General features: G+C 38.3%; 1 protein-coding gene across 1 annotated transcript; it reads left to right on the plus strand.

Annotated features, from left to right (window-relative positions):
• Window positions 1-15,610: 15,610 nt before the first annotated feature.
• Window positions 15,611-16,778, plus strand: LOC129753281 (trypsin delta-like). Its single transcript, XM_055749080.1, has 4 exons — window positions 15,611-15,686; window positions 15,748-16,025; window positions 16,090-16,409; window positions 16,586-16,778. Exons 1-4 carry the CDS (start codon window positions 15,611-15,613, stop codon window positions 16,776-16,778), a joined length of 867 nt encoding a protein of 288 aa, XP_055605055.1.
• The last annotated feature ends 10,681 nt before the right edge of the window (window positions 16,779-27,459 follow it).

Below are 27,459 nucleotides of genomic sequence, written 5' to 3' on the forward strand. Positions count from 1 at the left end.
CTTAATTGATGATTTTTATCACAGGGTATATTAATTTTTTTTTCTTAATTCTGGATGTATGAAAAATATGCAACAAACTGAACCTTTTATTTATAATTAGGGAGGCATTTTTTTGTAAGATCATCGCCCATATTTATACGGGTGTTCTGAATGACGTGAAATTTGGTACACAAGGTTTTTTGATTCAAGAAGGATTAATCCAAACAATCATTTTTTTTTTGCAGAAAAAGGGCTGGAAAAATATCGTTGTTAAGTTTTTAATCAGCAATCTGTCTAAAAAAAGGCCACCCAAAATTCACTAAGAAGCGTGCTTTCAGCCTTTAATCATCTGGATTTGGAGAAATTATCTAACTAAAATGTGACTAAACGTCAATTAGCGGAGCGACCGAAAAAAAACCAAAAATAAAATGACCGATGGGCAGGCTTCGGATTCATTTGAGAGCAAACACCCACGGAGCTAAAATCTGCTCTCACTCTTTAAGCGGCGTGAAGGAATGAGAAGGAGTGACCATCTGCCTCGAAGATGTCATGCTCCTAGGGAGTTCTTTTTACCTCTCGCTCCGCTCTTAAAAGATAAATGAGCGCTCTTCGGGAGCGCTCCCTAGGAGAACGCTTTAAGACTAACGTCATGAGCTGGGAATCTGGCTGGTTCGTGTTCGTTTATTTTGGTTTGCGCCGGCAGTGTCATTTGGAAATGATTTAATATGAATAACGAAAGGCAGGACGTGTCCCCGCTGATTATTTTGTTGAGTAGAGTGGCTCAAATAAGCAGATTGTTATGTGAAGTTTACATGCAAAATTTAAGTCAAATAGCACAAGAAGGGCCTCTTGTTTGTAAAGAAATTTGAAATATTATCTCCGGGTAGCTATTATTTCATCAATAACCGTCAAACGGGGCATTATGCAACAGCCGTGTTAGATGCTACATTTGTATACCACATCAAGAGGTGTTATTTTTTATTTGAATAGAATGTAGTGAAGTTATCATTTAATGATAACAAAATAATGGTTTTAAAATCATTTTTGACATAAAAATATAACATAAACTTTTATGATTCAAACTAGATAATTTTTTACCCCTAAATGTATGCAGCACCTTTATGGTTTTAAAATCATTTTTGACAGAAAAAAAACATAACATAAACTTTTATGATTTAAGCTAGATGATTTTTTACCCCTAAATGTATGCAGCACCTTTATAGTTTTAAAATCATTTTGACAGAAAATTGTAAAATTTCATTCGAACAAAACAAAAACTTACTGCATTTGGTGCTTTATGCGTTATGAAATCAGAAATATATCTTAAACTATACATTTTCAAACGATTTCATTTGATTTTTTCATTCATTGTTACCACTTATCTAGACCTTTTTTAGAAAGGTGAAAATCGTATGTTTTTGCAGATTTGAAAATAGCTGGGGAAGCAATAATTTTTCTGACTACGTAATTTTGATGTCCCATCAACCTTAAGCCTTTTGATTTAAAAGCAGAATGATTATCTGTGGACGTTAAGTTTTTAAAAGCCATTTAGGTTGATAAGTGTGCAGGATGTTCTTGTTTACAATACTTCTTTCAACGCCGGCCGATTTCTTTGTAAAACATATTATCTGAAAGCTTTAACTTCGACAATCGTTTTACATGAACATTTAATGTAAATTAGAGTAATAATGTTAACGTTGTTTAGGTACAAAAATAGTCTAAAATTCGTTTTGCTTACATCGTCGCACAGCCACTCCCAGCAGCCAGTCAGGAGCTGTGAGCTACTAGAAGCAATCAAATATGTACCTAACTCGAAGCAATTCTGAATCGTCACACGCAAAGTTATTTCTCCCAGGGAGACCTCTTTGGGAGGAGCGTAGAGCCTCCGAGGGAGCAAAGAGTGACTGGCGCTCCTAGCGATTCTGGCGGTAAGAGAAGCGAGAAAGAGTGGTTTTCGACTGCCAGGAGTTTGGGAGTTCCTCCTCAATGAGTGGTACTGCTCTGCCTCTTATGGGTCGCGCCTCAGGATGCGTCCGAAGCCTGCCGATGGGGCACCCACTTTTCCCCCTCTGTGTTAAAGGGTGTCCACGATAAAATTACCACAAACAAAATTGATTCGCAAAATTCAAGTTTTCATCCGATTGCCATCAAATTTTCAGGAATTGAAAATAACTATCAAACTTCATTGTACCATTTAACTTGTATTTTATTTACAGTCCATACGCAAATGTCCGCACCTAGGCCTTAACCCCGACCATAAGATTCTGCACAACCTGTGAATCAACCGTTTTTTGCATGTAAACCCATACTTTCTTCAGTTCCTCGACTGTCTTCACTACCTTAGGTCGTTTAAGAAGGTGCGAACATTTTCGGCATGAATTTGACCTTATTGTCCGCATTCAGCACGATCTTGGAGTAGTGGCATGAGGACAAATCCGGCCAGATGATTGTTGGGACGTAGTGGGCCTTCAGGAGAAGAAGCAGCCGCTTTTGGAGGCACTCTTTCATGTACATCTGTCAGGACACGATGAACGATCAGGTCACGAAAGGTGCACCCCGGTTCCCGCACGTGCAGATGGCTTGCCAAGCCAGGAATTTCTTTGCAAACTTGGACATTTTCTGAGTGCGGACATGCTCCGGAACGCTGAACTTATCCTTGGCCGTGAAAAACAGGTTTCCGGGGATCTGTTTGAAGTTGGCTTTCACATATGTTTCGTCGTCCATGATGGAGCATTCAACTTTCGTCCGCATGTTGAGGTATAATTTCCTGGCACGGATTTTGACGGACTCATTCTGCTTCTCGTCGCGATCAGGGGCCTTTTGTACCTTGAACGTTCGAAGCCCAGCCTTAGTTTTGGCCTTCTGGAATTCTGGAACTGGGCGATTATGAAGCAGCACCTTATTAAACGAACGAAGATCCTCCAACTTGAGAGAACAGGGGTTCCATGCAACTCGAACCGTTTTTTCAGATGAATTTGATAAAAAATAGAAAACAAGCATGATTGACACAAGAAGTTATTTTTGTAGTTTTTGAAACGGTGATACGGTGATGTGATATTCATGAAATTTGGTACACATGCAAATTTTAACATGACATAATAGTTTTTTGCAATGATTGACCTTACTCTCCAAAAAAAACGGGGGGCTTCCATGCAAAATCAACATAACATTTGATGCTGATTAGTGAAAATTGGTCTTCAAAATGTCCTGAATTGTCCTGATTTTCCCCTTTAAGGTAGCCATTTAACCGATGGTAATCTTCGGTTCAGATATATTGAAATTGTACCGTCAAATGGGACTTCATGCAACAAAAAGGGTTAATAAATAGTTGTAACATTTGTATACCACAACACTGATTCAATTTATATTTTAATATAATTGTTATTAAGTTATCGTTTAATGATAACAAAACGATTTTAATAAAGTTTCTCACATCGTGAGATAATTTTTTAAAGTTTTTGATTTTCATAGAAAATTTCAAAAATCGATTGAAAAATAACCATTAAACTTCATTATAAAATTTTACTCGTATTTTATTTACAGTCCATACGCAAAAGCCCGCACCTTGGCCTTAATCCCGGCCATAAAATTCTGCACAACCTGTGAATCAATCGTTTTTTGCATGTAAACCCAAACTTTCTTTAGTTCCTCAACTGTCTTCACTACCTTAGGTCGTTTATAAAGGTGCTGCTTTATAATCACCCAGTTCAACAAGGCCAAAACTAAGGCTGGGCTTCGAACGTTCAAGGTACAAAAGGCCCCTGATCGCGACGAGAAGCAGAACGAGTATACGTTTGTATGGGAAATTCAAAACGTGTGAAATGTTATGCGCTGCAGGCTAAAATTGATCCAGGCCTATTAGAAGATCTCATGCCAAATTTGGGCCAGATCAGATCACGGGAAAGGGTCGCCCAACGAGCCTGAAGTTTGTATGGAATTTTGAGACATTTTTTTCGGGAGAAAAATGAAAAACCAGTTTTTCATCAATAACTTTGGTTTCATCAATAACTTTGGTTCAATATTTCATCCGAAGGCTGCATATCGATAAGAGTTATAACAAAAAAAGTTATAAGGCTTCAAAAATGGGCTTTTTTTTGAAAGGATGGTATTTATCACTATTATTGAGTCGGAGCGGTCGAACATATTGACGCTCATTTTCGAAGCCTAATAACTTTTTTTTTCCTAACTCGAATCGAAATGCTGTCTCTGGATGAAATATTTGTCATATTTTAGGCTTTAAAAAACACTGTTTTTGAAAGAAATCGGCCGACGGGAACCAAAGTTATTGATGGAAAACTAGTTTTTCATGTTTCTCTCGAACAAAAAGTCTCAAAATCATCCCATACAAACTTCAGGCTCGTTGAGCGACTTCTTCCCGTGATCCGATCTGGCCCAAATTTTGCATGAGATCTTGTACTAGGTCTAGGATCAATTTTAGCCTGCAGCGCATAACTTTTTCAAAACTCGGGTCATTTGGGGCACTCTAATTTACATGCAAAAAACGGTTGATTCACAGGTTGTGCAGAATTTCATTGACGGGATTAAGGCCAAGGTGTGGGCATTTGCGTATGGATTGTAAATAAAATACGAGTAAAATTTTAAAATAAAGTTTAATAGTTATTTTTTCAATCCCTGAAAATTTGGTGGCAATCGGATGAAAACTCGAATTTTGCAAATCGATTTTGTATGTTGCAATTCATCGTGGACACCTTTTAAGATGTGTTTCCTCCAAGGCTGGTAAATTTCAGTCAATATATTTTCTGCTGACCAACGTCTAGTAGTCAATGTTATCGAAAGAATATCAAAGTCGTCTACCAGTTGAATGACCAAACTACAATATCAGTCAGGCAGCAATGTCAATAATGAATGACATTTTTGCACTCCACTCGCATCACACATACGGTCGTCTTTCTTTTTCATTTTCTGGCTGTGTTCGGTGGGATTTTACGTTATAAGTTGCGCAACAGTTGAAAAAATGTAGTTGTTGGCTGTAAGAAGAAAAAAGTCATAGCAAGCATTATGTCATTCATTCAACTTGGTCATGACATTGTAAGCTTATGTCGCTGACCAAAAAACAGTATCGCTATGTCATGCTTAGCAGTATCAAAGTCGGCTGACATTGGCTGTCTGACACTGATAATCTCTGGTTTACTCATATAATTGACTATATACCGTCAACTGGGGCAACATGCAACATTTTTCAACTTCAATGGCTTCTAAAATCTTAATGCCTACAGATAATCATTCCTCTTGTACATCAAAAGTTTTAAGGTTGATGGGACAACAAATTAAAGTAGTCAGAAAAATTATTGGTTTTACCAGTTATTTTTAAATTTTCAAAAACATGCGATTTTCACCCTACTAAGAAAATGGGGTAAGTTGCAACAAACTCTGTAATTAATGAAAAATCAAATTAAAACGTTTGAATATTTGAAGTATTTTATGCATTTGTGATGTCATAATGCATAAAGTACCAATTGCAGTAATTTTTGGTTTTGTTCGAAATAAATTTTACATTTTTTCTGTCAAAAATGTTTTTAAGAAAAAAGTGTTAATCTGCTGCATACATTTAGGGGTAAAATATACTGCAAAATATTCTATTATCTTGAATCATGTAAATAAACCAAGAGAATCATATTCCAGCATATGAAAACACGATTTATGAGATTAAGTTCTGATTTGCATTTTGTTGCATTTTGCCCCAGTCAGCTAACTGAATTATAAAAGTATTTATTTAAAAAAAATTGGTGATTGTCCGAGAAATATTTATACACGAACAGTGTATTGTATTGTTATTGTTTGTATAAAGTCGTGCTTTTTTTTCGTCATTTTCATTCGTTGATTTTAAAGTGTAAAAAAGAGCTTTAGTGACTAATTTTGCATTTTTTACCTTCGCTAAGTGAGTCCAAAAAAGTTCCTGGTAATTTCGCGTTCCTATAAAGTGCCCGTGATCCATTTTCGGCGGTGGAAATTCCAATCGATTTCGTTCCCGCAACTTTGTCGGCCATCGCTACTGTTGGTGTTTTGAAATTTTTAAGTGATTCTTCGCTCAAAATTTTTTCCAACAATGAGTGCTAATGACATGTCGTGCAATAAATGTTCGAAGCTAGCAGGAGACAACGATAGCATCAAGTGTCAAGGCTTTTGCGATATCGTCGTTCACTTCAAGTGTGCTGGCCTCAGCTCTTCGCACCTCAAGGCCAAAGGGGAAGTGGAAGGTTTCCATTGGTTATGTGAGGAATGTACCAAGTTCTTAAAGAACGCCACCTTGAAACGCCTTATGGTGTGTTATGAATCCGTGTACCACGATTTGCGTGAAAAACATTCCGCTGTACTTGCCGACGTCCAAACTGAATTCGCGAAGTTCAACGCCAGCCTGGAAAAGATTTCTGGAACTTGTCCGAACATTTCTTCGACCAAAGTTAGCCCTTGGCCGAAGCTTGACAGCCAATCGGTTAAACGACGTCGCATGGATTACCCTCTTAAAACCCCTCACGAGCCAATTATGACTCCAGCAGTTGGTACAAGGGCAACAACGGCTAAGAGCATCGCGACTGTTGCACCTCCGGAAAAAAAGTTTTGGATCTACTTAGCCAGACTTCACAATACCGTGACGGAAGCAGATATCGAGGACCTTGTCAAGGAATGCCTATCCTGCGATGCTGCTGAGGCACACCTTTTGGTAAAAAAAGACTCCGACTTATCCCAACTCAAGTCGGTCTCTTTTAAAGTCGGCGTTGACTTAAGCCTTAAACCCGCGGCTTTAGACGCTAGCACATGGCCTGCCGGAGTGCTATTCCGAGAGTTCGAGGATTCTGGGTCAAAAAACCTGTTCAGACAATCTTACCAAGTCCGCCATTTCCAAAAGGCTCTCTCAAGCCACGCTACACCGACAGCTGCACCCAGTCGATTTACTCCTACTGTGGGAACCGGTACTCCTGGGTTCTAACCCCAGCTTCTATTAGCGATGGATCCTCAGTTCACCCTACCCCGCTTCGACACGACGACGACGACCCTACATCTGCTCTTCTTCGCATCGACAATGGCTCTTCACCGGGACGCAACGAATTGGGCATTTTGGAGACCTCGGAGCACTTCGACTCAGTCGCGCTGATTCCGGCCAGCGTCATCAGTCGTCCCGGCCCTGAGTTCGATTGTTGTGATGAGGTTCTCCAGCCTGCATTCTCAGGCAAGTACAAACGTTGTTTTAGAACATTCCCATTGCGTGACGAAATTTTAGTTTCCAGCTGCTCAGACATGGCATGCTCTGACCTGAATCACCTGCCTGCCTTCGAGTACGATCGTACTACAGCGTCTTCATGGGCTTCTTCACCGGGACGCAACGACCAAGGCACTTCGGAGACCCCTGAGCCCATCGACTCAGTCGCGCTGATTCCCGCCTGCGTCATCAGTCGTCCCGGCCCTGAGTTCGATTTTGGCGACGGGGTTCTCCAGCCTGCAACAACAGGCAAGTATCCATTTTATGTTGGCCCTGCTCCTCGTGATGGACTTTCCCTTTCCAGTGCACTGCGAGCCTATCACCGTGCTACGCCCACTAGTTCTTTGGCACGCTTTTTTCCGAACCTCGAAAATGTAGCAACTTGTACAAGGCCTTCAGCACCGGGACGCAACGTATCAGGTCTAACGGAGACCCCTTTGCCCTTCGACTCAGTCGCGCTGTTTCCTGCCAGCGTCTTCAGTCGTCCCGGCCCTGAGTTCGTCTGTGGCGCAGGGGTTCTCCAGCCTGTGGACTCAGGCAAGTATGGCACTTCCGACCGGTTTCCTCCGCCTGATGGTACTCTCTTTTCCAGTGTTCAGGGATCTAGCTCTGCTTCGGATACTTCAGACTCAATAACCTTGTACTACCAGAACGTTGGAGGTATAAACTCGTGTCTAGCGGACTATCTGCTCGCAAGCTCATGTTGCTGTTATGACATTGTCGCCTTCACGGAAACATGGCTGAACGACCGTACTCTTTCGAGCCAGATATTTGGACCTGACTATTTAGTGTTTCGTTGCGATCGCAGTCCACGTAATAGCAAAAAGACCATCGGTGGCGGAGTGATGATTGCCGTTAAGTCAGATTTCCCAGCGTTACTCATCGAAGACAGTTCCTGGAGTGATCTGGAACTTGTATTGATCCGCATTGATCTTGGTGACCGTAAACTTTATGCCTGCGTACTATATCTGCCTCCTGACCGCACGAAAGATGTTGCCCTTGCTGAGTCTTTTTCGCGCTACTTATCTAAAGTTAGCTCTCTCTGTGCACCTGAAGATGACATTCTAGTGATTGGTGACTTCAATTTGCCCGGTTTGAAGTGGTGCTCCAACAATAGTAACTTTCTCTATCCGGATCCAGTACACTCAACTTTTTCAACCCTATCGAACGTCATACTAGACTCCTTGAGTACAGCGACTTTGCGGCAGATTAACAGCGTGACAAACGAAAACGGTCGTATGTTGGATCTCTGCTTTGCCAGCGATGGGACTCGTGTACCGTCCGTTGTTTCGGCTCCCGCTCCGTACGTTAAATCGGTACACCATCATCCTGCTTTATTGGTTTCGTCGATGTCACTAGACTTGCTCCTGTCGCAAAATTAGCACCCTTCTATCTTGACTTCAAAAACGCCGACTTTGACGTGATTTCTCGTACCCTGGTTTCCATCGATTGGGAATCTGAGCTCGACTTATTTAATCCCAACGCTGCGGCCGAAACCTTCTCGCACATCTTGAGTTACGTTATCGATCGTCACGTGCCAAAACATACTACTGAAAAGAATATACGGACTCCTTGGTTCACGACTGAACTACGACGACTAAAGACGGCAAAGAGATGTGCCCTTAGAAATTTTAACAAATCGAGATCCTCCTATACTAAGGACATTTATCGTAGACTAAATTGTGTTTACAAAAAAGTCAGCAAACGTTGTCACCAAAACTATCTAGCTCGAGTTCAGCGTGATCTCAAGTCCAGACCTAAATCGTTCTGGAAACATGTTAAAAGTCAACGGAACGAACCTGGTCTGCCAAACCAAATGTTTCTGGATGACAATACGGCGAACTCTTATCGTGGAATCTGTGATCTCTTTGCCGATAAATTCTCGTCTATCTATAATACAGCATCGACATCCCCTGAACATCTGAATAGTGCAGTCAGAAATATTGCGCCACTGGGCTTCTCTATAAACAACATTGTGGTTGAGGATGCAGTCATCTCAAAAGCAGCAGCTAAGCTCAAAAATTCTTTCTCTACGGGTCCGGACGGAATACCTGCTACTTTTATCAAACGTTTTATGCCTGTTTTGCTGACTCCTGTAAGGCTTATTTTCCAAGCTTCGCTTGACAGAGCCATCTTCCCCTCACTATGGAAGGAGGCTTACATGTTTCCGGTGTTTAAAAAAGGTAACAGGAGAGATGTCAACAACTACCGGGGAATCTCGGCATTATGCGCAGTAGCCAAACTATTCGAATTGGTGGTCTTGGATCCGATTTTCTTGTCCTGTAAGAATATTTTTTCCGACGATCAACACGGATTCTTTCCCAAGCGCTCCACGACAACTAACCTTCTGACGTTTACTTCTTACGTGCATGAAAGTTTTGCTGCGAAGTCTCAAACCGACGCTATTTACACCGATTTGTCTGCGGCATTCTAAAAAGTCAACCACGATATTGCCATTGGAAAGCTCGAACGCCTGGGTTTCTGTGGAACTCTTCTTGACTGGTTCCGGAGCTACCTATCAGGACGTAAATTAACAGTTCGCACGGAGGACTCTTTCTCCAGACAATTCTCTGCTTCTTCTGGTGTGCCTCAGGGAAGCCATTTAGGGCCGATTATCTTCTTAATCTACTTCAACGATGCGCTCTCACTCCTCGACGGTCCAAAGCTATGCTATGCTGATGACCTAAAGCTATTTTACAACATCAACGGCCAGAACGATATTGATTTCCTACAAAATCAATTTAACCTCTTCGCACACTGGTGTGATATAAACTGCCTGCCTTTGAATCGCAGTAAATGTGCAGTCATCAGCTTTTCAAGAAAGCGGCAGCCTTTTTCCGCTGAGTACTTCCTCGGAGATGAGCCAATCGCACGCGTAGAACACATCAATGATCTGGGTGTAATTCTAGACCGGAAGCTGGAATTCAGGACACACACAAACTACGTTGTCGACAAAGCCTCGAGAAGTCTTGGATTCTTATTTCGAGTGTCCAAGGACTTCAAGGATGTGTATTGCCTGAAAAGTTTGTATTGCAGTATTGTTCGCTCTATCCTTGAGTATGCATCAGCTGTTTGGTGTCCCTACTACCAGAATGGGGCCGAACGGATCGAGGCTATACAGCGGCGCTTCCTGCGATTCGCCCTTAGACACCTGCCTTGGCAAGACCCGTTTCACTTGCCAAGCTATGAACATCGATGCCGTCTCATAGACATTGACACTCTTCAAGCCCGCAGAAACGCAACACGAGCTTCCTTCGTCGCCGATCTCTTGACATCGCGAATTGACTGCCCCACGCTCCTAGAAGCCATTCCTCTAAGTGTGCGACCCCGTGGGCTTAGAAATCAAGATCTTCGATTGTATGTTCCCATTCGTTCGAACAATTATGGAGCTAATAGCGCTATCATCGGTGTAATGAAAACATTCAACCGTTTTTCTGAGCACTTCGATTTCGACGTTTCGAGAGATGTTTTCCGTACTAAAGTTTTAAGTGTATTGAGAACCCTGTAATTAGACTCTTTTTATATTAATTTTAAGTCATCATTTGGACCAATATGTGTTCCGTTGTCTATATATATAAAAAGCAATTATCTGTATGTTTGTTTGTTTGTTTGTTTGTCCTCTATAGACTCAGCCGTCTTAAGAGCTAGAGGTCTGAAATTTGGCATGGATGCTCATTAGGACCAGGAATGATGAAAAATGTTTTTAGATTTTTGGACGACCCCTTCTGAAGGGGGTCGTCCATACAAGACAAATATTGTTTTCACATTATTGACGTTATTTTCCGTCGGATTGTGATGAAAATTTGCACATGAGTGTTTTGAGCGACGAACAATCGATTACAGTTATCAAATTTAGGGTCAGGGGTCGGCCAAAGGGGTCGTCCATATTCACTGATTAATTTTTTTTTGCGATATTGGCGTTATTATACATCGGATTGTGATGAAAATTTGCACATGATTGTTTTGAGGGACGAGCAATCGATTACAGTTATAAAATTTTGAGTCAGGGGTCGGCCAACGGGGTCGTCCATATCCACTGATTAATGTTTTTGCGATATTGGCTTTATTTTACATTGGATTGTGATGAAAATTTGCACATTAGTGTTTTGAGAGACGAGCAATCGATTACAGTTATTAAATTAAGGGTCAGGGGTCGGCCAAAGGGGTCGTCCATATTCACTGATTAATGTTTTTGCGATATTGGCGTTATTATACATCGGATTGTGATGAAAATTTGCACATGAGTGTTTTGAGAGACGAGCAATCGATTACAGTTATCAAATTTAGGGTTAGGGGTCGGCAAAAGGGGTCGTCCATATCCACTGATTAATGTTTTTGCGATATTGGCTTTATTTTACATTGGATTGTGATGAACATTTGCACATGAGTATTTTGAGAGACGAGAATCGATTACAGTTATCAAATTTAGGGTTAGGGGTCGGTAAAAGGGGTCGTCCATATCCACTGATTAATGGTTTTGCGATATTGGCTTTATTTTGCATTGGATTGTGATGAAAATTTGCACATGAGTGTTTTGAGAGACGAACAATTAGTTACAGTTATCAAATTTAGGGTCAGAGGTCGGCCAAAGGGGTCGTCTATATCCACTGATTAATGTTTTTGCGATATTGGCGTTATTATATATTGTATTGTGATGAAAATTAGCACATGAGTGTTTTGAGGGACCAGCAATCGATTTCAAGTTTCGAATTCTGGATCAGAAGTTGGCTGAAGGAGTCGTCCATACCCAACTTTAATGTTTTTGCAATTTTAACGTTTTTTACATTGGATTGAGATGAAAATTTCCGCATAGGAGTTTTTGAGGCTCAGGGGTCGGCAAACGGGGTTATTATCTGTTCACTGTTTTTACGATATTCTCTTGATTGAGCATAGAATTGTAATGAAAATTGACACATGGGAGTTTAACAGAAAAGATAATTGATTTCAGGTGTCAAGTTTTGAATCGTGGTCAAAAAAAGGCCGTCCATGTTAGTTGCTCACTGTTTTCGTGATATTGTCGTGATCATGCATCGGATTGAGATAAAAATGTTCTGATGAGGATTATAAACTATGAGCAATTGACTCCAGGTAGCATGTTCCGTGTCAAGGGTCGGCGAAAGGGGCGTCTATATTCACTGTTCACTGTTTTCAAGTTCCTGACGTTATTTTACATATAAATTGAAAAGAAAATATGGCACAGGGGAGTTTTGAGGAACGTAAAATTGGTTTCAATTATAGAATTTCGGGCCATGGGACAGAAAACAAGGGGTTTCATTGAAAGTTCAGTGTTTTGTGCAATAATTTTGTTGGAGGCAGTTAATTGATACCAATTAAGTGTGAAGGTCAAGCAAAAGAGTCGTGCACATAAACAAATAGTACATGTTTCTGCCATAATGTCTAGATTTTGCAACCGATCGAGAAGAAAACACTCTCACATAAATTTTAATAAAAAGCCAATCAACCGTTTAATTTGAATTTCAAGTAATAGTAACAGTAGCGACTTTAAACACTGTTGAATTTTTTCCCCAAAATTGTCGAAAGAATGTTTCGAATTCATTTTATAAACTCATTTTGACGTACCAATGATTTAAAGCGAAACGAAGTTCGTACGGGATCAGCTAGTTTGTAATAAATAATAACTGCATAGTGTTGGTATTGTATAATGAAAGCAATGTAAAGTTTGTAGGTGATATCATTAAGCCAATCCGTCATACAAGGTAAAGTTTTTTACGGCATCGAAAAATGTTAAAATTTGTACATCTATTGCTCTATTTTTTTAATTTTTTATGAGAATCAAAAACTTTAAAAAATTCATTAACTATGTTAAAAACTATGTCATCATCAATTTGTTATCATTCAATGATAACTTTATAACAGTATATTGAAATGAAAATTGAATGAGTGTTGTGGTATACAAATGTTGCATCTAACACTGCTTTTGCAGGATGCCCCGTTTGACGGTAATGAGAATGTTCAATCAGTCGCCAGCTGGCCAGGTATTTTTTTTACTAGCTGACCCGGTAAACTTCGTTTAACCTTCTTATGTATAATTCGTAATAAATGTTTGATTTCATCTACACGCTCTTAAATTCATCGTGCTCGCGAATCGATTCTTATGGAAATCATAACAAATAAAATTGAATTTGTATTGGGACCACCTTGCATAAAAAGTGAGATTCTTGAAACTATTATACAAACCATTTCTAACCCAAAAAAACCCTCGGATACCAAATTTCGCTTCATTTCGACTGACCATTCATACGTGATGTTGTTACAAAGAAAACGCCTCCATTTTTATATATAAGAGATGTGAAGAGATAATTTTGTATGGGGACCCCCTTCCATAAAAAGTGAGATTCTTGAAACTATTATACAAACTATTATCCGACCGAACATTCATACGTGATGTTGTTACAAAGAAAACGCCTCCATTTTTATATATAAGATTAGTTGATCACCCAGGTGTTAAATCCTTTTTACGGATTGCATTCCAAGGCACAGCGAGCGACCGAGTCCCCCCAGTATGCTACTCTGGGTCCATGGGTGCAATTGGACGACTCATGATACTAAGTACCCCTACGCCATAAAGTCCACCTGGGGCCTCTGGCCATAATTCCCACCCGGACCTGAAACGAAGGCTATACCCGAGATGGGAGACCAAGTCCGCGCTTAAGCGCTCATCGGCAACTCTAGTTTGAGTCAAACTCCAGCATATATACCGTGCCTCTTGTTACGATTCAAGACTAAGGACCTCTCCTCTAACTACTCGAGATCCGGCCTTTACTCGCAACTCGAGACTAGCTTGGTTCCCACGAAAATAGTGCGCTCCGCCTCTGTTCGAGACCACTGCAAGAGACGAATGACCTCTCCTCTAACGACTCGAGATCTTGGCTTCGCCTGGCTTGGCTCGAGGCCCTCTCCTCTTTGTCCGTCCGTGTGCCGAATCGAGAGCAGCTTATCCTGGACACGCGCCTGTCACAGCACACGTCCGGGGCTTTACGAAAGACTACTCGGATGATTCCCTTCGAAGAATTCATCCTACATCGACTCAGGTGACTCACCCGCCGACGACGTGAAGTCACCCTACCCGAAAGTATTTCGCGGCGTAAATACTCTTCCCCCTACGAGTTCGACTACGAAAAAGGTCATGTCTTATCCCCGCAGCCTCCCTCGTAGGTAGCTGGCCAGGTATATACACGGATGGCCGAATACCTGTAAATAAACTAGCCCATCTGATTGACTCGTTCTTCCAAAATATACCCTACATAAACACAATGCGTTCACTACATAACAGTTCATACGAAGCCATGGGGTCCGGTATAGCGTACGCGTTGCATTGGAGATTTGTCGAACTTAATAATCTAAAGAATGCAAGTGAACGCATACTTAGGCAGAAACTGCGGTGAATCCGTGCACCCATGGTGGATAACCAACATACAACATACATACAAATGGTGTTCAAGCGCTGGGAGAGCTTTAGTACAGTCTTCAGAAGCTCTTTGTTAAGACTCTCCAACTCGTCCAGTTTTTCTAGTTTGCTAGAAATAGCCTTCAGTTGCTCCGCAATGTTTAATGATCATGCACTTCCCGGATTATTATCGGTCGACCTCCTGAGTTGTTTCTAGGTCCCTTTTCAGCCTTTCGAATTTATTCCAGAGTTACTATTTTCAACAGCACCTCCCATTTTTAGATTTCTGCAAAAAATGGCGGCTTTCAGTGTCGATGGAGTCAAATTCGAAAATAAGCTCCAATACGCAGAAATTTTACATACGCGGGTTCCTCAGGACTTTAGAAGAACTCAGAAACCGAATAATGCCGAGCAAAATGAGTTTTACTTAGATATTTTTTCAATTACTTAGGGATTCGAAATAAAACATTGGCGCGCTGTCCAGTGTTGCCAGATTCATCGATGTTATTTTGGCGGCAACTTTCTGGAATTATAAAAATGTCTTCCACTTTTAAGTTAATTTATTAGAAATATAAGTTTTCAATATTTGAATGCTTTTACTTTTTTTCTAGAATGCAGCTTGGAAAAAGTGTCTACAAGCCCTACAAAGAACACATGACAAAGTAAAACAAAAATTGAACCCCTCTTATATCGGCTAACTACCATTTCATGAATGCTCTGAGCTGCGTTTTTTTATGGTTTGTATTTTCATTGATATTTATAAACAATTCTGAGAATGAATTCCATGAAATAATATAAATTTGAACTGTGTTTATCGTACGTTTTTCGGAGATGTCACACACGAAGGTTACCTTACATTTTTTTATTGTTGCATCTCCAATAAACAGATATGATAAGCATTAATTGAGCGGGACCGAGATAATCTTTTAATTTGGCCGGCTTGTTGGGCATCTTGTTTAGTCTCTTCAGGAAACTGCACCAGTGCGGACCTCGCCCAACAAACAATGTGGTTGAATAACAGCCCGATATTTACATGCGTTCTGATCTTGCTCCATACGTTTGGAGCAATTAACGGAAGCAGTGAGTTTTTTTTATTGTGATAAAGGGATTTCTTATTAATCAAAGCTAATTTGTCCGTCAGATCTTTCGGTGGAAGAAGTACGTGCCCGAATCGCTCGCATCCCACCGAAGCTGAAAAATGTGCTGACACGCATGACTAACGAGGTGGAGCCTCAATTGACGACGGTGATTGGTAACAATACGAGAATTATTGGAGGTGTTCAAACCTCGATCGAGGAATACCCTCATCAAATTGCGATTTTGTACCTAAACAGTCAAGTTTGTGGTGGTTCGGTAATTTCGGACTCGTGGATCGTCACCGCTGCTCATTGTTTGGACTGGCAGCCATTAACGTCCCAGGTTTGTGTTTGCATTCTGATAGCAAAATTTCGGCGAATTTGATCTTGTTCAAATTAACTTTCAGATTACGATAAGATACGGAAGTTCTTTGAGGAATACTGGGGGATCGATTCATGCCACCTTTTACTATCATCTTCATGAATCTTACGATCCGTTGGATTACCCGTACGATGTGGCCACCCTGCGTGTTAAAACACCCTTCAGTGGCCCGGCAAATTCGATCATCCCGTTAACCACATCGGAATGGACTGCAGGAGAAGTGACCGTCACCGGATGGGGATGGGACGAGAACCAGCGACAACCGGATGTCCTACATAAAGTGACACTGCCTGTCGTCGATCGTATCACCTGCAATGTCAAATGGGAAGGAACTGTTACGGATGAGTAAGTTAATTTCGATTTTATTGCTCGATGATTTTGCGCCAGCATATCAAGGTATCGGGCGGCTTAAACCAGTATTAGACCTATCGGTAGATTTTATCGGAAAAGAAGCTTCAATTAGCGGCAAACCATTCATAATGATAACCCGTGTGAATGTGCTCTCCGGTTTTCTTTCCCAGTATGATATGTGCCGGCGGTCAGGGCATTGATTCCTGCAACGGAGATAGCGGTGGACCTGCGATACAGAATGGTGTTCTTTTCGGAGTCGTCTCGTGGGGTGCCGACATTTGCGGTAACGGTTTGCCCGGAGTGTACACCAACATTGCCCATACGTCGATCAGAAATTTCATCAAGCGTACCACGATGGTGTAAGGAAATGAATTTGTACAGGATTGTTTGATCGTTTGAAAATGATCAATTGTACAATAAATAAAAAAAAATCCAAACAAATTTTTCAATGTTTATTTTTATAGATATTTTCTGACACGATTTGTACAATGTTTCTAGAATTATTGATGTATCGTTAAGCTTTCTAACTGCAAATCTTCATTTAACTCGAGCGAAAGCGGCATGCACCAAGATGCATTCGCAGAGATTTCCAAAAAGTTTATTAAAACTAAAGTGAAAGTGGTAGTTATATAAATTTCATCAGCAGTTTGTTTCAAAAATAATCTTTATATAAAGTGAATTTTTGTCTGTCTGTCTGTCTGGCTGTTTGTTTCCTATAGACTCGGAAACTACTGAAACAATTTGCGTGAAACTTGACAGGTGGGAGCATTGAAGGCCGCCGAAGGTTTCTATCATGGTTTAGGACTCCTCCCCCAAACAAAAGTAACCTGTATGCATTACATGGGCACTGATAATGCAAATGGAACCAAATTTTGCATGGCAGTTTATTTGGGTACGATGAATGATTTTATTTAGGTTTGGTACTTCTCCCGTCTTCCAGTTAGAAGTTAGGCATGGGAGAGAGGGGCTTCCGTATAATTTTCTAACAAAACTCTAAAACTAATCGAGCAACTGGAACCATATTTATCATGGGAGGGTATTTGGGTATGACGGACGTTTCAATGATGGATTGGTACCCCTCTCTCCATCCATTAGATTAATTGAAAGAAGGAGGGGGCTCCCATATATTTTTTTCTGCATAACTCGAACACTTATCGAGTACCGTAAAACGGGGTAAGATACACTAAGGTCTTTTTTACGTGGTTTGATTTTGCTCAGTTTTTCTAGCACGGCTTCTATTTACGAGGTTTTTTGCCATGGATATGATTCTTCTACACGGCTCTCCCGAATCAACACGTTTTTTGAGCGAAAATATTCGAAGTCCTATACGTTAACGACGTAATTCATACCGCGTAAAAAAAAAACCTTAGTGCAAGTCACTTCTTTTCAATATTTTTCGATTATTTTTTCTGTTAAGGGGAATGTGGAATGTTTCATATTTTCAAAACCTGTACTGGACTCCTATGAACGTGAAACATGGTTGCATAAATTTATTGGACTACTTTAAATTTGGTTTAAAAATCGATTTCGTCTTTGTTTAGAATTTGGAGTAACATTGATCAGTCTCTATTTTGACGGTTTTAACGATTTTTCTTGATCATAATGGATACAAAAATTTTCATAATATTTATAAATGCTAGTAATTGATAAACTAAGGCATTTCGTCTGTTAATGCCAAACAACAATTAAAATCCAAAAATGGACAATGATGCTGCATAAATTAAGAGGCTTAATTTTTAAACATTACTTATGTAATTTTGACTATAAAAAAATGAAATTTTGCCTTCATTCAATTCTTTAGGCTTTTGCACTATTCCACTTTAATTTTTGCCTTTAAATTTTACCATTTGATAGGGTTTCTAGTCTTTTGTCCTGGACTGGCGTACTCTTTGAAAACGTCCCTATTTTTTAAATATCAACAATTTACCTCATAATACTAAGAATTTACTAAGCAAAAAAACAAAAAATCAACCTGCTGCTTCTAAACGCTTTGATTTCATCATGAAGGGTGTTTGCTTGAGAGCCTTCGAAAAAATAGATATTTCAAGATTTTGAAACAAAATTTTTACTTACATTTTAAATTTTTAAAAAACAAACCAAGTTTTTTTCTAATTTGAAACTTAACATGTAGATTTTTAAACTTTGAATAAAGTTTGAAGGTATTTTAACTTGAGACTTAGTTATAGATGATTATGTGGAAAAAAATCAAATTGATCAAAGCTAAGCCGGTGATCAATGTTACCCCGTTTTGCGGTAAATGGAAAAAATGGCATGCAAAGATATTTGGATACGCAAAATGATTTTATGATTATTTGGCACCCTCCATTCCTTTCATTGGGGAAATAAGAAAGGGAAGGGTGTCTCCTGTGAAAATTTAGGCACAACTCGCGAACCAAGCAAATGGAACCAAATTTGGCATGGGAGAATATTTGAAAATGAGAAATATTCCTATGACGATTTGAGACTCCTCCCTCCTTACATTAGGAGGTTTGGAATGGGGGAGGGGCACTTTCATTCTGTTTCTTTGATTACTTGGTACCCCCTCTCCCCTCCATTTAGTCGGAACATTCAAAGGGGAGAGGAGGGCTCCCATACAATTTTTGCATAACTCGAGAACAAATACCATTACCAAATTTGGCTTAGGAATGTATTTGGGGCGAGGGATTTTATTATGATTATTCAAGACCCTTCCTCTCTTTTTCAACGGGAAGATGGAAAAGGGTGAAGGGGGCTCCCATACATTTTTGAGTTGTTTTGAGAACTCATTGAGCAAATAACATAAAATTAGGTATGGGAGAGTAGGGTAACGTGGGACATGGGGAAACGTGGACCACTCTAAATATTTTTGCTGTGTATTTGAGTAAAAAATCTCAACCCAACTGTCATCGTCGTCGTTTTGCAAAATATATGCTTTTCTATAGATTGTTGAATTATGTACGCATAATATGCTTCGTTTATTTAACCAACTTAAAAAAATACACTCACATAATTAAACTAGCACCCACAAATTTTATTGGTAGGAAATTCTAAAGTTCATAACAAAAATATGTCCATATGCTTATGGTCTTAGTTTTGTCATGCTCTTCCACATGGGAAGAATTTTCCATAAATTATCAAATAGTCACTCAAACGCAACCAATTTGCAATGCAATTCATAATTTGTAAGGAATCATCTGCCACATAATGTGGGGTATCTTGGGCCATCTGGTGTTTGAATGCACGTTCATAAAATGACCCATTCCAGCATGACGTCACAACGTTTGCCTAACAATTTTTTGGTAAATTGTTTGTAAATTTTACGGTTTATTGCACACATTGATAAAAATAATAAGATCAGAATTTAAAGCACTACAATTTGGAATCAAAAGTATTTATAATCAAAAATCGTTATCAAAATTTAATATTTGAATTTATTATTTATTATCAGTTTTCTAGCAGTTGGATTAGTCTGAAGACTGAGTTGTCAACTGCTCAAATTGGAGAATTACGGTTGTGCGCGTTTCCTTTGCCTTCTTCGGGGGTGGATGCTTAGGATATAGGGTATACGCAATAGAAGTCGTAACGTCAAAAAGTGCCACTTTTTTTACTTATCTGATTTTTTTTTAACCTTATTTTTTTGCTCATCCACACGACCAAACTTTATGAAAATTTTAGAAAAGTATCAGTTTGTTTTGGTTGTAACAAATCACTGTAATTGATTCTTAAAATTTTTAATTTCAATTTATTTTACAGCGATTTAGTTTCATGACGTCACAACGCTTCATTTTTTCGAATCACGGTTTTGCACGGTTGACCAAATCAGGCGTATTATGAAAGTATTACAAGTTGCAAGCTTAAATTAATCCAATGCATAACACAAAGTCCTATGCTAAATTTGAGGGGAACGGACCACGGAAAAAGATTGCGCAATGACCTTGAAATTTGTATAGAATTATGAGAAATTTTATTGGAAGGAACATGAAAACCCAGTTTTGCACCATTTTCTTAAGTCTCCATCTGACGATTGCTTTTCATTATTATTTTTCTTTAAGCTTCAATTCTGACAAATATTTCATCCTTAAGCCCATTCCGATATGGGCTATTAAGTTTTAAAAATTAGCTTCTGAAGGTCCAACTAACAAAAAAAAACATGAATTGTCGTGAATCGATGCTTAAAAACTCGTTTTTAAGCTTAAAAAATGTTTTATCGTAACTCTAATAGAAATACGTTCTTCAGGTAAAATATTGTCATATAAAAGCTCTAAGCAAAATCAATAAAAAAATCAATTTATGAAGACCAAAATTATTGGGGAAAAACTGTTTTTATGTTCATCCCGAACAAATTCCACAGAATTCCATTCAAATTTCAGGTTTTTTTTTGCACGACCTCTTCCCGTAGTCTGAATTGGTCCAAAGTTGTTATCGAACTCTGCGCTTATACATATTATAATTGAGGCGCTTGGGATCAGAGGGGTGCAAGTGCCTAAATGATAGTTTCGTGAAAACGCGCTTCAAAGTTGTGAAGGTGCTCGGTTTCAGTCAAAAAAGTATTCAAAAAAAATTATAAAAAATCTGATTTTACATGAAGACTCGCTAGGTATACTTAACTCATAATGGATTATTTTGGCACTGGCACCCCTCTGATCCTGAGGGCCTCAATTGGTTTAATTTTATAATTTCTATTAAAGTCTCTTTTGTAGAATTTTATGTGAATACGGGGTTGGAATTTTCTAGTAAAATTCTTTGAGGTGGAAATTTCAATTAAAGACGATTTTTTTTAATCTATCTATGTATATATAAAAATGAATGTTTGTCTGTCTGTCTGTTCCCTATAGACTCGGCAAAAATGGCATTTGAAGGTTTTTGGGGCCGGAGATGATTTCTATAAAAGTTGAACCCCCATCCGACTTAAGGAAGGGGGGGCTTCCACACAAAATTTGTGGTTTTTCGAAACAAATTAAAGTCATGACATCCATTTTCTCGAGATTTTTTTTCCTTTGAGCGGTTTGTTTTTCGTCTCCATGGTCGAGGCGTCGCGAGCCAACGACGCGAGAGGATAGTAACCATGACATAGCAGTGGGAATATTTTGGCGCGTATTTCTCAACCAAGCATATTTTCAATGCAAAGGGTGGCGATATGAAGCCTTTATATGATTTTTTTCTACTTGACTCCTAGATCATTTGTACAGCACATGGTGTTGAATGACGCCCAGATTGACATTTTGCCGATCGAATAAAACATACCTATACATTAATTTTGCCAAAATCTGAAATCGAAAAGTCATGGCATCCATTTTTAGAGATTTACGTTTCTTTGAGGGGTTTGTTTTTCGTCTCTATGGTCAAGAAAACGTCGTCGCAAGTGGATAGTAACCAAAGCATACTGTTCATAGATCGCTGTAAAAAATTAACCATTAGGCGCATGTTTCTCAACCAAGTTGGGGTATAGGTACACCCATAGAAGAGGTTGCGAAAATCCAATGCCTATTTGGCACATCTCTATGTCGATTATGCGCTGAAATGTGCACTGTGCCGAAGACGGTATGTTTGAAAAACCGTAACTGGCATAAGGACTCGGCTCCCAACTAAAATGATGCATGACCACTACATTCAAGCGAAACAAGAAACACATTTTATGGGATTTCGTTCCTATTGGATAATTCATCCCACAAACAAGAAAATAAAAATATAAACCACAGCGCCCGTAGGGAGAATCGAGCTCAAATCACCAACCATATGGTCTTGCCAGACCGACACCTTAACCAGTGTACTATTGGCGCTTCTTGCAGGATGAGGGATATTTGTCATTGGCTTTCTGCCACCGATCAATCACAAAACAAAACGCACAACGGTGGCTTCCCGGCGTTTGGCCTCCTTTCAAGGTAGTCTTTTGTCTTGCGATGGAAACGGGAAAGGGAACGGGAGAGAAGGCAACGGGAAACCCATTGAATGAGAACTGTGCTTTGCTTACTGCCTGCTATTACATACACACGCTACATATACACAGCTGCTAAAGCCGGGCAGCTTGGCCGGTGCTTGTTTGCCGGTGAATTGAAGGAATATATTCTTGTTGCTTTTGCTACATACACACGCACAGCTTAGCCGTGGTTGTTTGCTGGTGGATTGAATTAGAAGGATGTTTTTGTTGTTGCTTTTGCTACATTCACACGCACTGTGCTCGGTTCGCCGGCTGCCTGGTGTTGGCCGGTATTTATTTCCATCCTTCTTCGTCTTGTGATGCGATAGGGAGGGACGTGAAAGCGTTTTTATTTTGTTTCTTTCAGACATACGCAATTCGGTTAACTTGGGAGATTAATGCCGGTGGGAGCAAATCGAATCAGCACCGATCGCGTTATCTTCTTGTAGGGGAACATGCCCTATTATGCGCCACCTAAGCAAATCGCTGATTTTCTATGTATTCCACGTACAAATTGTGTTAAAAATGGGTGTAATCGTTGAAGAAAAGTGTTTCCTACAAATTCCTATGACTTTTCATCACTCAAATTACCATAGTTTCTTCAAAAACACGATTTTTAAAAACCATGTTCAAAGCCACAGAACAAAACTGTGTTGCGAATACGCGCCGCTGTGTATTCAATACGCGCCTAGCAGCCGAACACACCCGAGAGCAGCCGAAGACCGAAAACACACCAATACTTACAGACACTTTGACTGAAAAGAAAATCAAAATGGACTAATAGAAATTTAACAAAAAATGAAAAATAGGTTTTTTGGGCTGAATTAACGCTCAAAATATGGTTTTAGACTTTTTGTTCATTTTCAATGAAAATTGGCCTTTTTGAAAAATCAATGCTATTTTCAGCCTACACTGATCGAAATCGGGCTATGAACAATATCGGAAATTCTAGTGTTTTTGCACTAATAGAAAATCTAATACTTTTTACGAGTTTGCTCATCGAATACAATTGCATGGTTTTAGTATTTAATAAAATTTATCAGAAAATCCAATGAACGTTATAGAACGTCAAGTTTATAATAATTACAGTTCAAAATGATGAAATATAAATTGATGGGGTGTCTTGTGTTATGGTTTTACTTTTTATGATTTCTTTTCGTATTTTATTACCGAAAAAAGTGGGATACAGCTTATTTTTGTTAACTTTGAAAATTTTATTGTTTCTTTCATAGCCGCTATCAAATTTAGAATAATTAATCACTTAACTATGGCACAGGCAAGGTGTTTAGCACTGATGTTAGAATGGTTCTCTGTGGAATGGTGATGATCCGAAACCCAAACTTCCGGCTTGAAGGGGTCCTCGTTTTGAAAAGTTGGTAATAACAAAAACAAACCTGAAATCAAGAGGAATGAATTAATTTCAGATATTGAAAACAAAGTTTAACATCATCTCACCTTTCTTCTCGTTAGCAGACCCTTCTAAAGGGAATTTGGATGCTTGGGCAGAGACTCGAAATTCCGCGGTCAATATATGCCATTGATGGGTGAGTTGATTCCGTGAATTCCAATTTCCGGAAACGAAAAAACCATTTGGGGATCTAAGGCGTCCATTTTGATATTGGTACTGCTAGCTTTTAATTGTATATTCTGAAAAAAAGAAATATGAAAATGTTGCTTGAATAGAAACTGTTCTGATCATTAGAAAAATTCGCAGGCATCTTTTAAAAATACACAAAATACATACCGTTCTATTTGTTGAGCTTCACTTTTTTGTACGGATGGGCTGAAATTAATCAACTTCAATTTCAGTTGAACAGCGACACAAAAAAAGAACAAAACCTCTGAGCAAATTTATAATGTATTATTAATCGAAACTGTATAATTTATTAGATTTTCTTATACATTCTACCGATCGAGTGTGGCTCGCGAGATTCATTGGATTTTCCTATAAATTTTAATGGGTCAATCTCTTTTAGGACCTAACTGTAAAATTTATTGTATTTCCCGATCTTTTTTAGTGAGTAAATCGTTAGCTTGTATGCGGACCATGAATGATAACAATTATTGTAATGACCCTATAAAATTAATCGCCCGATTTCGTTCAGTGTACTACGATTGGCGCGTTATAAAGAGCGCATGGGCCGTGATAGAGCATACCCATGAAAAGCATACCTTAGCGAGTTCAGTATGATTTTTTAGCATAAAACCATAATTTAGATTCTCCTCTATCGATGTGTCAGAAAATATTGTCTTATTCGTGTTTCTTTGCTTGGTGACACCTTATTGAAAGTGTTTTAAAATTTAGATCGAAATGAAGAAAAACCTAAATTGTGAAATTATCACGACACAGGGGCATTTTAAGGAAAAATTCATACTTGCCATGACCAATCACAGCATTTAAAACAAATTGGTAATATTTTGCAGGCTTAAAATGTTTCAGATTCTTCAGAACAAGAGTGGCGCGTATTAGCCACATGGGGCGTTATATGAACTTTTCCCCTACCAATGATGCTATGTAATTGACTACACGCCATTGGCACAGAGGCTGAATTTTGGGTGTATATTTCTTATGCACGTGGGGGCGATATGCAACCCAGATATGTTTTTTATTGCTTAATTATACACAGCACGTGGAAATAAATGACGCCTATATGTGGCACGGATTGGTATTTTATCAATCGAATCCAAAGCAATTGAAAGATTTGCAAAAATACTTGTTGTCCATATAGCATTTGTTGTCTAAAATATGAATTTAGTTCTGATGCTAATGAAATAATGGTATGACCCTTTGAATCACTTTATTTTTGAATCATATTGATAACAGGAATATTAATAAGATGTTTTCTACAGAGGTAGATCGGAAACATTTTATTGAACATGTAAAAATGTACTTAACTGAAAAAGAAGATAAAAAAATGCGATCCGACACATGAACTGATCAAGAGCCTTTTCTTTAAAATAGATAAAATATGACTGACGTGTTCATAATTGAAAGGTATCAGTGAAATGAACTGATTTTTATTGATCAAAAGTGAGGGAATTCATTTTCCGAAAGAATTTTCATTGAAGGAACACTAGAGCATGTTTAAACGTTCAACTTTTCTCGATTACAAAAAAAATAAAAAAATATGTTTTCTTCTAAAAATTGTTACTTCGGCCCAAATACACAACTGAAACAAATTAAGAAATGAAAATGAGAGCATTGTATTTTAAATAATTCTGAAAAAAATATTTTACTTTTTGCTTACATACCAATTTAAGTACGTACTAAACATGAAAAGTGTTTTTGTGTTACATGGTTAAGTACGTACTAAACATGAAAAGTGTTTTTGTGTTACATGTGTCAACTGGGAGCAAAATTTTTATGAAAATTTCTTAGTATCCTTTTTAAGTGTTAAAAACAATATTCCCTCCTGTCAACTTACACGGTGGGGCAAGGGCAAACGTCGAACTTTTAAGATAAATGATTCAATATGTTGGAAAGACCAGAAGGGGTATTCCGAATGTTGAAACTGAAGCGGATATTTAAAATTCTTAAATGTCTTTGTAAATAAAGGTCATTTGCTTTGAACAGCATTTGTTAAAAGTAGAATATCAAACATAAATTTATACTGCAGATATATCAATGAAACTTGATAAAACAAACAAACCGATATACGTATTAAATCCATTTTGAAGCCATTACTCTGACGCATTTGAAAATAAGCTTTGCATTTAAACTTGCCTCAATATACGGGACAAATGTTTACTTAGAAATTTGTTATTGCCAACATTTTTGAATATTTGACTTTCAAAGAAAAAATATATTTTTTGATATTTTTTGCTTTAATAAATTTATTAAAAAAAAGAAATTTGCACTGTATAAAATCAATAATTTTCATACCATCATAAGTGTTGTTTGGGAAAACTTCAAGCTATAATGTCTCATGTTCACGAGTTTGGCATATGGCGAAACATTATTTAAACATAATTTTGGCGCAAAAAGGATAGATATTCAAACTGCTTCGAAGGGTGAGGATGGTGAAAAAAGCTGTTTGAATATGTTTATTAAAAACCCTTTTCATCGTTTTTTTAAATTTCGATAGCTTATTTTTTTTAACTCCAAAAAATACATCATCTAAAGCTAATCAGGGACTGGAAGTGCTCATAATATAGAATTTTATTAATATACTAATAAAACTGTCCAGATTCACGCTATTGATCGGTTTTCAAAATTCTATTTCCATAAAGTACAATGTGCAATAATTTACAAAGTTTTAAGGTTGATGGGACACCAAATTGACGTAGTCAGAAAAATTATTGGTTTTATCAGTTATTTTTTAATTTTCAAAAACATGCGATTTTCACCCTACTAAGAAAAAGGAGTAAATTGCAACAAACTATATTATTAATGAAAAACCAAATGAAAACGTTCGAAAATTTATAGTTTTTGACACCTTTTTTGTGTCATAACGCATAAAACACCAATTGCAATAAATTTTTGTTTTGTTCGAATTAAATATTACATTTTTCTATCAATAATGTTTTTAAGGGAAAAGTGTAAATTTGCTGCATACATTTCGGGGTAAAAAATACTACAAATATTCTATTAGCTTAAATAACTCTTAGGATGGATGAAATTTGAATGTCGACAAACATAATGCAAAACAATCATATCCCAGCATATGGAAACGAGATTTACGAGGTTTAGTTCTGGTTTTTATTTTGTTGCATTTTGCCCCAGACAGGTAACTGAATTAAAAAAATATTTATTTAAAAAAAAATTGGTGATGGTCCGAAAAATATTTTTACACCAACAGTGTTGGTATATGTAGGATAATGAAAGCAATATAAAGTTTGTAGGTGATATCATTAAGCCAATTCGTCATACTGGGTGAAGTTTTTTACGGCATCAAAAAATGAAAAAAAATTGTACATTTATTGCTCGTTTTTTTTTAATTTTTTATGAGAATCAGAAATTTTTTTAAACTTTTTCACGATGTTAAAAACTATATCATCATCAATTTCTTATCATTCAATGATAACTTTATTACAGTATATTAAAATAAAAATTGAATGATTGTTGTGGTAGACAAATGTTGCATCTAACCCTGCTTTTGCATGACGCCCCGTTTGACGGTATGGCATCAATTTGCTTGCCGCCATCGA

The sequence above is a fragment of the Uranotaenia lowii genome, chromosome 3 (assembly GCF_029784155.1).
Source record: "Uranotaenia lowii strain MFRU-FL chromosome 3, ASM2978415v1, whole genome shotgun sequence".
In the NCBI taxonomy this organism is placed as follows: domain Eukaryota; kingdom Metazoa; phylum Arthropoda; class Insecta; order Diptera; family Culicidae; genus Uranotaenia; species Uranotaenia lowii.